Here is a 13,130-nt window from a genome sequence, read left to right on the forward strand (position 1 = left end):
ACCAGTATCCTTAATTCTTTAATCCTGATTTACTTCATCTTCTCTGTATTTCTGCCTGGCTCCTTCTCCCAATAATCATAAAGATGGATTTTAGGCAGTTTAGTTCTTGTAATTACAAACACATACTGCAGTCTTATAAACTCGAAAAAAGTGTAGATTTAACTTAAGCACTAATTTGTGGTGCTAGCAGAACAAAAATAATTATAGGCCTGATTCTTTCTCCAGATAAGCTGGCAGAGATTTGACTTTGAAGGTGCTAAGTGTTTTGGGTTTTTTTTCCCCAAGCATTTGAGAGCAGCATTGCCCCATCTCTGTATAAGACACTTGAAACACTTATATTAAGGGTAAAAAGTTACTTTAGAGATTCTGGTTTTAAATATGAAACTGAGCAAAACTGATGGCTTAAGAGACCCAAAAAACCCCCATCTTGCTGCTGCACATCTACTCAATTGAACATGTCCATTGTGTTTGTGCTGTTGTAACCATGATAGTGAACCGTGGTTTTCTGTTTGGTGGGAAAGGGTGTATTCAATAATGGCTTTTGCTGACAAGCCCTTGTCGATTCTTGGAAGAGAAGGATATGGCAGATTTCATTCTGTTTTCTGCATGATTTAAAGTGCTACTTCTCATGCTGCATAGAGCAGTTTGGCTAAAATGCTTCCATGAAACATATGTGGTATCAGTCTGTAATGATGCAACTTCTCATGAAAATGTCTCCCTTTATGATGATGTAAGCTGAAAGGTTCCTTTGAGTCTTGTGGTTGTAAAAGGGAGACATTCAAATTTGTTAAAGACTTCCTTGTAAAACAAACTCAGGTGTCTTACAGATCTATTTACTGGGCTGACTTTTTAAAAGGTAATCCTAGCTATTTCTGTGAGATGTTGAGGATAGTAACATTTTTATTACAGTGTGGACTTTATCCCTTTTTGTAAGAGGGAGGGGGTGAGCATTTCTATTTTAGTTACAAGAAGTAATAAAGTGTTCAACTGCCACAGCAGATACTTGAGATGGGGTAGGTAAGTAAACTTATTTCTGAAGTTTGTGGCTGTATTGGTCAAAGTACAGGAAGTCATCTCAACTACCTGAAGTTACTTGTGGAGTAAAGTCAAGTCAGGAAGAATGCAGAGTTAAAACTCTTGAGACTCTCATTGACTTAGCTTTCAGTTCTAAGTTAACTTCAAGTCTTACTCCTGTGGGAACTTACTGGGACTGATTCTACAGTTACGTGAGCGCAGGAGTAGTTTCACTTCTTTTAGTTCCAGTTAGTTGATGGATTTTAAGTTGTAATCAGCAATCACTGTGCATCTTAAATATGTCCAAGCATAAACAGTGATGCACTTAAATGACTAGAAGAAACAATGGCTCACTGGCTTCTTTCTGAAAACTTGCTGACTTTTGTGTAAATAATGTGGTTTTTTGTTAAGTAGGATGAACTTTTTTCTTCCCAGGAGTAAGGGAGTATAGACATAGTGCATTAATCCTATGAGGGAAGAAGTTACCTCAACATTGGATGGTACTAGTTTTCTACTTATCATTTGCAGATGGAAAGATATCTCCTGGAATTCTTCATTAGGGAAGAAGCTTTCAAACAGCAGGTAGAACTGACAGTTCATACAGTTTAACACTTAAAGCAATCAGAGTAAGACAAGGGAACATGCATCTTGCCTTAATTTTCAACAATGGAGTATTGAAAATAAATTCTGAGATCTCCACTTAACTGCAGAGATCTACAATGCCAAAACAATACTCACAGCTTCTGAACTGAAGTTCTGGTCCTTTTTGTGATACTGAAATTTACATCCAGTATCTGAGTATTCTTAAATTTTTGATAAAGTTTGGCTCTGAAATTTTTGCCGTGACCTCATTTAGCTATTTGTCAAGGCAATGGAATATATGACTTGAGTAGACTTTACAGTGAGCTAGAGCAAAATGGTAATCAGTTCAGTTTTCAGTCCTTCAATGCATGCATCTTCAGTTTTATCGTGTAAAAAGCTAAATAAATAAAAAGAAAGCAATTAATAGTCAGCAAGAGAGATGGAATTTTACAGTTTACTTTATGATCTGTGGACAGTCACTCCAGGCTTTTGCTTTCCTCTTGGCTAATGCAAGCCAGGCTGGTTCTGTTGACACGGGGTTGGTGTCAGGTGTAGAGAATCTCTTGGCCACCTCCTTTGCCAGTGGGTTTGACGGAACAGAATCTGAAATCTCCACTGGTTTTGGTGGGGTGGGGAGGGGAAGAGAAAAAACAAAACCAAAACATTAGTTGAACCCTGTACTTTGTTGCAGGATTCTGGAGATTTCGTTTATTTTCTGTGAAGATGTTCTGACCTAACACTTCATATTTAATTCCAACCCTTTTAGTTATTGTATTTGCAAAATAATAAAGTTAGGGGAGCTGAGTTTCCTTTTTCAGAGGTGACTCCAAGTAATGTAACTCACAAAAATAGGAATAAAATTTTCATTCTCTATGAGCTCCAGAGAAAACATTTTCAATTTGCCAGTTGTCTTCTTTACATAAACTATTTTAATTACATGTGCAGTGTAGCGAACAATGGGAAATAAAGCTGGATTTTTTTTTTGCTCTTTGGTAATGCAGCTGCTGAACATGTGTAACCCAACTGTGTTCAGCAGGATTTAGATAGTTTTTCAGATTAGAGTTCTTAAATAAGCACAGAGAAGAAAGCAGTCCTTTAGTTTTCTGCCTCAGTCAACCACTCCCCTGAGACCATCCTGAAGAAGAAATGAACCAGCTTTCTCCTAAAGCTGTTTGTTACATTTTCTTTAAAATAGTATATTTAAGACAAACAGCCATCTCAGCAAGAAAATGTGTTGAATAAGCAACTGATTTCTAACAAGTACCTTTACAGAGAAGAGCTGTAGAAGTACACTGCAGAAGTCAGGTGGGAAGCCTGTCTAATTCTGAGACAGTAAATGCCCCTGAAGGCAGCCTGGACAGAAATAAACCCCATCTGAAACCTATGGAGGAACTCTAAAAATCTCAGTTACAAAGTATCTCCTCACTAATCCCCCCCACCTTACAGGTTTTATTTTTTATTAGCTGAAAAGCTTATTTTGTTAAATGTTCCTGTTCAGCCCAAATTACTTTTAGTTGCGTTTCAGTTTCACTTTTCGAATGTTTTAAAAAGCTTTAAAATTGCATGGATAGCAAGAATTACTTATTTTTCCTTTTAGTACATCTTTAATCATGTATTTTTAGCTCTAAGTAAATAGCAGTAGCAGCTATTGCTGTAGACAGACACTTTGAAAACCTAATTATTTTAAAGGTTATGGTAATTTATGCTATTTTAAAGGTTACACCCTGTTATCAAATCCTGTTGTACAAGGCTCAAGTGCAAGTCTGAAACATACCAACTTCTTCAAGTTTTGGGTGTTTGTTTTTTTTATTAATGTCCTTAGAGGAGAACTTGGCAAACTTTTATTTTAAACATGTTCTAGAGCCTGGTCTTCTCCCCTAAATGCTCCCCTAACTGTGGGAAATCCAAATCAATGTCACCATCCATAATAAATACATTTGTGTAGTTGATAATGGTTACCTGGCTCCACATGTAGCCAGTGATCACACAGACGTCCAGTCACAATTTCCTTTAGGGCTAACAGAGTTCTCTGCTTTCACTGTAGGTAACTCACGAAGAAATCCCCCTGAAACTCTCATTCTAGTGCACACAGACTGGCCAAGGACAATTTGTTTGTGCCCTTCTTTGATCTAATTTGGTATCATCTATTGTTCTAGAGTTTAATTTCTACCAGAATTGACCACATACACCATAACATAACAGTCTTGAATTTTTTGAGGTAGGGCTGCAGCAGAGCCCTGTTACAGGTTGACAGGAATACGGTAAAGCTGCTCCAGCTGCCCACCTCCAAGGCCAGTTTGGATGCTGGAAGCGGGCTAACGGAGCAGGAAGGTTTTGGGAGATCTACATAAGGTCTGGTTTGAGTTGAACTTTAAAGATCATCTACTCCAACCCAAGATGTTTCAAGTAAAGTCATCAGGGCCATCTGCACTGGCTGCAGTGCGGATGCGCAGTTACTGAACCAACAGAATACCAGCATGCGTAGGGTTGTGCAGCCAGGAACAGTCTGTAACGCAGTAGTGCTGGTTTAGCCTTTGCTGTTACAGATCTGCTTTCAGCAGTTGCATTACACAGTTCTTGGCTTGGAGTGGTACTGAATAGATTCAGCTGACATGTGGCTTTATTTTCAACGAAGCCCACAGTAATTACTTGTGCAGCTTGTAAAACAGTTTCTTGCACACCTATCTGTACACTTGCCAAAACCTTTTGCCTAGGACTAATGTTAGCTAGAGAAATATGCGGCAAGTCTTTGTTTTAACAATTGCCTTAACACCACCTCAAAATGTTATGCCCTTTGGGGAACTATTTGGTTTAATGTGCCCACCTTTTGAATATGTAATTGTTTCAGCTTGACTGAAGTAGCAGATAAAGTAGTAGGTTCTGGTTCCAACCTTCCATACCAAATACTTGACTGGGAGGGAGAAGTCCTAAATTCAAAGTGACAGGCTACCTTCGACTGAATTGATTAGTTTTTGTAGTGTTGAATGAAACAAGAATACCCATTCCAAATATTCTGGGGTGAGTATTTCTACTTGGCAAACTGGGAGGTGTTGGAACACAGTATGTTTCATTTCCTACATAAATACACTTTGTAGAAGTTAAGTATCATTCCCCCTCTGTGCTAACCCTCAAAATAAAGGCAAAGCAGTACTGCAGTTGCAGTTTACAGTAAAACAAATCCCCAAAATGTGCATTAGACATGTTCTAAATCTACTGTTGGATATGGCTTGAGGAGACTTGAACTGGGGCATTTTTAAGCAAAGGCAGTAGTGCAAAGGTAAAAATCTGTTAAAATTATCTACGGTCAGTGTAAGGACCAGCACATGAGATTGGGACAAGTTGCATTGTTCCTTACTGAAAGCAAATGCATTTGTAATTCTAGGGGTAGTATAGAAGAAAAAAATCTTTCATTCACTTTCTCAAAAACATGCAATACCATTTATGAAGTGCATTATTCCTAGAATAGATCTGAGTCTGTTAACGTACCTGTCACAGAGGTCGGAAGGGTGTTCGACTTTTTTAGCTGTTCCCTTCTTTCTAGTCTTGACACAGCAGTCTCAATTTTCTTTTCCCCTTCTTGAGTTGTAGATTTCTGCAGTGTGCTTGTTTTGCTGCTGCTGCTTTTATTATCTGACTGATTACTTCCAGCAGCCTAGAACAGAGAAGGAAAACTGCTAAATGAGACAGTCTGTCACATAATGGCTACAAGTAAGAGATTTTACACTTGATGCACTTTCCTTACCTTTATTTTTTGGTAAAGGCTCAAAACACTCGGATACTTCTAAAACTAACAGTTAATAAAGACTGTAGAATAACCCCCACAAACTTAAATTTGTCATGTTGTCATTTCAGTCAAAATATTGAATAGTTTGAGCCAGCCCTACCTGTTAAATACAGCACTGAAACACAGTGTGCATCCATGGGCAACTTCACACCCACCACTGTTTTCTTCTGCCAGTTATCTATGTAATTATTCACGTGTCCATCAGAAATGTGAGTCTCATAACAAACATCAAAATATACTTTGTTGTCCACATAATTTCCCTTATTACCATCTGTGGGATCTATATACAGCATCACTGCTTGTGTAGCATCAATTCTGTACTGTAGGTAGAAGTGTTTTCCTTACTAATAGATAACCATGGATAGTAAATAGGTATTCAGAGAACAGGAAATAAGTGATACTTGAATTCAGTGCCTGCTTCAGGCATTTGAATGTTTCACATGGCAGTTCATTTCTTTCATTTGTCTACATTTTATCCAAATAATACATTATGATAAAAATTAATTCAAACTTACTAAAATTCACCTATAAACGAGTATTCTACTATTATTCCCCAAGTATTAAGGCTTAAGATTTTATTTACTCAAGCTTTTAAAGAACCATGTTGCATGGAACTTTTCTGTTCCGTCACCTGTGCCCGTGGTTGTGCTTGTGACTGCCATTAACTACCACCTGATATTAAGGCATCGGAGTTTACGCTCAAACTGTGACAGTGTTACATAGTATTTTCTCCTGGCGGTCTCAGTTTTGTAAAAGGGAACTTGAGACTTTATGAATACTTGCTATTCACTGTCATTTTAGCTTTCATGCAATCTTACAAACCAAAAAAGAATCCCTTTCACATCATAAGAATAGCTAAGTTACAATTGTGGTATTGGTATTTCTACTGGGCAGGCTTCTAAAGAGTGTTTACATTTTCTTTAGCCAGTTTTTCTGCTTGCTTCGCCTCTCTGGCTTGTCTTCTCTCTTCCCTCGTAGCTTGCTGCTCACGAAATCCCTTTTGCTTTTGCAGCGCTAATGTAATCCAAAGTGGTTGTGAAGTTTCAACTTTTTCCATCAATTTAGAGCCATCTAAAGAGTGCCTGCTCTGGAGGACTGGTTTTTCTGAAAGAAAACGTGAAAAGAATTGGTTAAGTAATGCACATCTCTTGTCTCAAATGAACTGCTACGTCTTCTCTATCTTGCGAAGACTCTGGAGCTGAGCCCGTGGAATGCTGTGCCATTCGTGGACCTTCATGGGCTGTGTGTCAAATCCCAAAACACCTCAAGAATAAGACTTAATTCAAGACACACAGCTGTCCAAATTTATCCTCTTTTTTTCGTTGTTTTGTTTGTTTGTTTGTTTGTTTGTTGAAAAAGCCTACCCCAAACTCTTCGAGCTACAGCCTAATTTACTACATGTCCTCCCACTACATGAGATGTTTAAGTGAAGGTGATACATAAGCATTACACCTCTGATGAAAGGAATCCAACTACTATGTGCTGCAGTTCTCTGATTTTCCAGCCATATTTAAGGGAAGAAATCCAAACTTCAGCCAAATATAGGGCACTGAAATTATGTGCTCCTATAACTGCAGCTCCTATTATTATTAATTTTTTTGAAATCATCACTTGAGCATTTGACTTTATGTAACTTGGGTGCAATTGGGGCAAGCACCCAGTACAGAGCTGTGAGTGAGCAGGGAGCAGCGCTGGGATGCAGAGTTGTTTGTGCAGAACTCAGTGTAAAAACCCTCAGCCGGCCCCGGTCCTGCTCTCCCAGGCCAGCATCTGCGCCTCCAACCAGTTTCCATAAATCCCTATTTAAAAAAGGAAGTGAAAGGAAAAAAAGTGTAAAAAAAATAGAAAAAATAAGCAGCAGTTCCACTAAGAGCTGCTTTTAGAAGTGTCTTGATGCTTGGAAAATTCAAGAATGAAAAAAACCAAACAAACCTGGGATTTCCCAATTAAATGCTGAATACTAGTTCTGAATACTATTGTGCAGAATACTATTTCAGGACACAGAGGCTTTCAGTTCTCCTCTGAAGAGCCACTATGGCTACTCTAATGGTTCCCATTACTGATGAGTGCCTCTGAAATGCAAACTCCTGTGCCCAGCTATATTGGGTTAGAGAGGGAATTTGCCCAGGATAGGCTCTATAAAGCGACCTAGATCTTAAGATTTTTTTTTAAGCTAGAAAATATTCCCCTAAAAAATAGGAACAATATAACGTAATTTATAAAAATTACTCCCTCTGCTCTGATGACACCATTATACATGGAACACAGAATCCACCCTCTGACTAAATAGGTAACATCTCTACCAAGGAAAACACAGGTATATTTCAGTTACCTCCTTGAAGTTTACTTTCTTAAGCAGGCCACACTGGTCACACTGAGTTTGTGTGCTTGTGTGGGGAGTGGTGGTGCTCCACAAATAACATACCAGACAAAAATTCTAGCTTAAGACGAAATGTCTTCCTCTGGACCTCCAGTATCTCATTCTGGAAATGCAGACAATAGCTAAATTACTTTTGAAAAATACATACCTTTTTTCAATGGCTCAGGCTTTTTGTCATTTTTTTCTCTCCATGGAATACTTATAGATGGGAAAAACGACTTCTTTTCTCTGACTTCTTCCTCTTCGTTTTTGTACTCACTGGATGGTGTGGGGTGGTGCACTGCATTTGCTCTGTCTTCTTTTCTCCAGCCACCGTCCGATTCAGCTTTAACCAGCCTTTGCCCTGGCGTATCAGCTAGGCTAGATCTGTTCATTTTAGAGAGAGGAGATGCTGGTGGTGTCTGGCTGGTGGGCTTTGGAGCTAAAGCAGGTTTCTGTGGGCCCAGTGACTTGCATGCTGGTTTCTCATGAGGGGGTAAAGCACCCTGGCCGGTGGCTGGTAGGACCACTGGTGTGCCCGCTGGTTGTGACATCTCCACCACAGTAGCTGAAGAGTCTTTTGAGTCTTTTAAAATACCAGGGACGTGGGGTCTCCCTGTGCCAGGGGATGTGCTGTCTTGTGCAACAAAAACAGAGGATTCTTTGTCACCTTCTGTTGTAACTAACGGGTCAGGCACACCATCAAAACTATCTCCTGCACTGTATCTTTTCTTTTTCCTTTGTTCTGCTTGTTGATCATAATGGAAACGCAGGGAGTAGTTCGTCCTTCGTAACTTTATCCCAAATGGAGAAACATTTTCTTCTCCATTTGGTGCTGGTTTATCTGACTTTTTTGTGCTGTTATTCTGCTGATTTTCCAGAGCACCAGAAAGTTCTGCCTGGGGTAATTCTTTACCCGGAGAATGAGGAAAACTTGGAACAAGGAAAGATGGAAGATCTTTTGCAAATTTACAGCCTTCTGTGTTGTCTGTCGTTTCACTATGGGTTTCCATTTTCTCCTTAGCCTTTTCAGCTAAGTTACCCTTAAAAGTGGAAGCCGCACCCTCCCTCGAATCAGCGGGTGAGCCAGTGGTTCTTCCCACAGCCCCTGTTTCGTTGCCTTTTGCCACACTTATATTCTCAGTATCTGAACTGTGTTTTGAGGCTTCTGAAAATTTCTGCCATGCTGGTGTTATAGAGAACTTTGCATTTGCAGAGAGGGTTTTCCTCAAGTTACCATGAGGACCACCTCGCCCTCGGGGTGTCCAGTCATCACTGTGTCTGCAGACACTTACTCGGTCTCTCTCATTGTATTTGCCATTTTCTGCATTCTTTAGGATCCTGGAGCGGATAGAAGCCCACTCAGCTAGTACAGCCTGGTTGTTCAATGTCTCTTGTGCATATTTCATTTTACTACTGCTGGGTTTGGGGCCCTGGCTTTTTTTCTGAGCCTTCTCTGGTGAAGGAATATCCACATTTTTTCTCTCTTCCGTTAGGCCAAGTAACGATTTACAAGCCGTGTCCTTTATCTGGTTCAGGTTAACTGCTGTGCCACACAGCTGTGCTCCAGTAACCAAAATGGCTGTGTGGGGTACACAGACAGAAGACGGGAGTGTGTGAGAGCCCTTGCTGGAAGTGTGTATCCTGCAGTCTTTGATGGGTGGAGAAGAGAGTCCTGCTGCTTTCACGGGCATGACTGGACTGAGATTTACTTTCTGAAATATGATCTGTTTATCTCCAGAAGACACTTGAAATGTGAAAGGTCTAGATGAAGTTTGTCTTTCATCTACCTCTTGCCATCTAAGTTCTTCTCCTATTCGCTTTTGTTCCTGAGCCTCAACTTCTCTCTTCAGTTTCTGGGCTAGGGCTTCTTCTGCTGTTTTATTCGCTTTTTCTGGCTGTTTGAGTTTTTGGGATCTTGATCCTTCTTGGAGTTTCTCCTCTACCGGATGCTGATCAGCCACTGTAGAACACAACTGATCCTTGTCCTGTTGCTGTTCCAAGGATTTTTCTCGTTGGTTTTGCTGAAAAATTTGTCCTTCTGTGTCTACCTTCTGCTCTTCCAGCTTGTTCCATTCTTGTTCATTTTGTTCCTTTTGCTGCTTCAGTTCATCTTGTAGCACATCCTCTGCACTTTCCATGTGCATTTGTTTTGTGAGCTTGTGTTTTCTCTGCTCTTCCTTTTTCTTTTTTGTATCCGTTAATTGCTGGGGTTGTTCCTTCTCTGCCTTTTCTCCTTTCTCCTTTAAATGCTGCCTTTGTTCCTCCTGTTTCTTCTGTTGTTTGAGGCTCTCAACTTCTTTCTCATGCTTCAGTTTAATTTCAGCTTCTTGAAGCTCTTCTATCTCTTGTCTCTGTTTTTCTTCCTTATGTAGTTCACTGAGTTCTTTTTGTTCTTCCAGCCAATTTCTTTCTTCTTCCTCTTGACACTGTTTTTCAGTCTTGTGTTGCCTTAATTCTTCCAGCTCCTGTCTCTGTTTCTCTTCCAACTCCTTGCACCTCTGCTCTTCCCATTCCTGATGCTTCTGCTCCTCTAGCTCTTTCCTCTTCTGCTCCTCCTGACATCTCTGCTCTTCCCATTCCTGGTGCTTCTGCTCCTCCACCTCTTGTGTCTGCTGTTCCTCTGGTTCCTGAAGCTTCTGCTCCTTCAGCTCTTGTATCTGCTGTTCCTCTGGTTCCTGGAGCTTCTGGTCCTCCAGCTCTCGTATCTGCTGCTCCTCTTGTTCCTGGAGCTTCTGCTCCTCCAGCTCTTTTCTCTGTTGCTCCTCTTGCTCCTGGATCATCATCTTCTCCATCTCTTGTCTCTGTTGTTCCTCTTGTTTCTGGAGTTTCTGCTGCTCCAGCTCCTGTCTCTGTTGCTCCTTCAGCTCCCTCTGCCTCTGCTGCTCCAGCTCTTGCCTCTTTTCAGCCTCCAGCACTCTTCTCTCCTCTTTGGGGCATGTTTGCTCTTCTATTTTCAAAGATGTCTCTCCTTCAAGGAGATACTGCCTCTTTTCTTCTTCACGCCTTCTCTCTTGCTCTTTTTGCATCTGCTCAAGTTCTTGGGACCTCTGTTCTTCCATTTCTCTTTGTTCTTCCATTTCCACAATCTGTCTTATCCTTTCAGCCTCTAAGATCCCCCAGTGATCTTCAATTCTTTTCTCCTCTGCCAGCTGAAGCTGTTTGTGCTCATCTCTGTTCTGGATTAGCTTGTGTGCTATGATGTGTCCATTATAACCTGGATATCTGTCTCCATACAGCTCAGTTTCTAGGTCATCTGGCTCAAATTCTGTTATTGTTAAACTTTGTGATCCCTAAAATTGGGAGACAAATTTGGAGTTACTGAATATTGTCTATTGGTTTGTTATTCTTTACAGTGAACAAAAAATCAGTTTCAAATGCAAAACTTTTTTTTTTTTTGAACAGTTATTTAGATCCAGAGCCAACACACCCACCACAATTTATGGACCACATCATCATATACCCCATGCCTCTCACCTATTCTGATGATAGCCTTTAAAAGAAATAAGGCTTCCCAACACCAACAAGAGTGTAATGCTAAATATTGAATCAGCATTTGGTGTACATGAGCTGACCCAGATTGAGACTTGCCATTTCAAATTTACAGAAGCCCAAGGAATAGTGCGCAAGTTTCTTATGCCTGTTCTGCTACTTAGAACTCCATCCCTTAAGCCTGAAATAATTAGCCCCTGCTTAAGGGCATTGTTTTGCCAGTTCTTTCATAGCAAATCTAGCTGTTACTTGCAAAGACTGAAGCTGTTGCCTGCAGAAAAGAGCTCTGCAAGCTAGCCAGGACAGAACACTGCTCAGGGAAATGCAAATTGGTTGCTTTTCACAAATCCTGAGCCAGGATATCTTCCACCATTAGCTGCACTGACACTCCAGTTTTATTGCAGGAAGCGCAGGACCATGCATGGACAGACAACCCAGAGTCAGAGTCCAGCAATGCTGGACCAAGGCAGGTACTAACTGCTGACTGCTGGTTCTTTGTGTTTTCTGTGGGTGCAATACCTGCAATAAACTGAGTACAGATCTTCTTCACAGCATACTCCTCGTCCCTGCAGCAACATGGTCTGAAGATAAGCTGCACCTAAAGAGTGCTTCCCAGCACTGTCCTTGAGGAAAACAGCTCAGCTAAGCCATGTCTAGCTATCATTTGTTGAGCCATCATTTGGCTCCAGTTAAACATTCTGTATAAACAAGAGGTTTATATTTAATGTCTTAATTGCAAGAGTGATAAATGCAAGCACAATGGTGCAGAAGAAAGGACAGTGGCCTCTCCTGAACCCTGTACTAGTTGAATAGTCTTGTCCCACTTACAAGCACGGGTAAGATATCAGGATTAAAAACTAAATAGCCAAGCTGTAAGTGTACAGTCAAGGATTTGATAATTCACTCTTGCTGTAGAAAGAGCTTTGTTACTTAAGTCTTATTCTTTCTTATCAGACAATGATATTATCACTGTCAGAACCCATGCTATACGTTTTTTCCAACCAAATTTTGCACTATCTGACTGCCTGTACTGGAGCAGCATTAGCAGTGGCAGATATTCTTCAGACCTTTACGACCTGAATTTTTTACTAGGAAAACTAGAATCAGAAAGTCCTCCCAATGTACAATCCTAGTGGAAGTGTCTCAGGTGTAAGTAGCATTTGTCTCAACTGGCCATATTAAAACTTCTTTGCAGTTTCTGTCCACCTAGGGTTTCATCTTCAGGTCTCTGTTTTGATTTCAAGACAAAATGAAAGAAGCATTCATTTTGTCTTGCCCCAAAGACACAAGATTTGTCAAAGTGGCTTTCCATAGCTACCTCTAACAGTGTTCATCACATCTTAAAAGAGTCCTCTCTCTGTCTATGGCTACTCCTGGTGCACTCAGTTATGGTTATTTTGTACCCGTCTTTGAAAGCAACCCCTCCTCCTCTTGCTATTCAGCCAGCAATTCAATACCTTTGTTAACCTCTTGTGCTTTCTTGACATCCTCTGCTTTTTTGGCTTCACTGACAGCTTGTGCTTAGCTGCACTGTTGTCTAGACGAGCAACAGCCTGGGGAACTGCATCCAGATTGATTGTTTCAATTGTGCCAGAACAGGAGAATTGTCTCTTTGGACGAGATGGTTTGACTAGAGTGACCTGTTTGTACCCCAAACACAAGAAACCATTATTAAGCTATTTGTTCCATATAAACAAACAAACAAATAAATAATATGCACGCACACACAAATGAAAAAAGCCTTTGCAGTTTCGAATTCAAAAGTCTTATTAGCAGAAAATATTTCAAACTCTGTTTCTCCATTATACAAATTATGAACTTTGAACAAGAAAGTTATGCTTTTCACTTAAAAATGACTTAAACCATTCTAACCAAAGTTTTTTCACAGTTTGGCTCCAC

General features: G+C 40.3%; 1 protein-coding gene across 1 annotated transcript in view; it reads right to left on the reverse strand.

Annotated features, from left to right (window-relative positions):
• Window positions 1–2,050: 2,050 nt before the first annotated feature.
• The window catches only part of CRACD (capping protein inhibiting regulator of actin dynamics), a gene marked incomplete at both ends in the record, with an annotated part of 55,755 nt that continues 44,675 nt past the window's right edge, over window positions 2,051–13,130 (reverse strand). Inside the window, 5 exons of the mRNA XM_080343781.1 lie at window positions 2,051–2,211; window positions 5,083–5,248; window positions 6,294–6,484; window positions 7,909–11,032; window positions 12,689–12,871. Of these exons, the coding sequence (XP_080199907.1) occupies window positions 2,051–2,211; window positions 5,083–5,248; window positions 6,294–6,484; window positions 7,909–11,032; window positions 12,689–12,871 (3,825 nt within the window). The remainder of the gene's footprint in view (window positions 2,212–5,082; window positions 5,249–6,293; window positions 6,485–7,908; window positions 11,033–12,688; window positions 12,872–13,130) is intronic.

Source organism: Nesoenas mayeri (assembly GCF_963082525.1).
Source record: "Nesoenas mayeri genome assembly, chromosome: 4".
Classification (NCBI taxonomy): Eukaryota; Metazoa; Chordata; class Aves; order Columbiformes; family Columbidae; genus Nesoenas; species Nesoenas mayeri.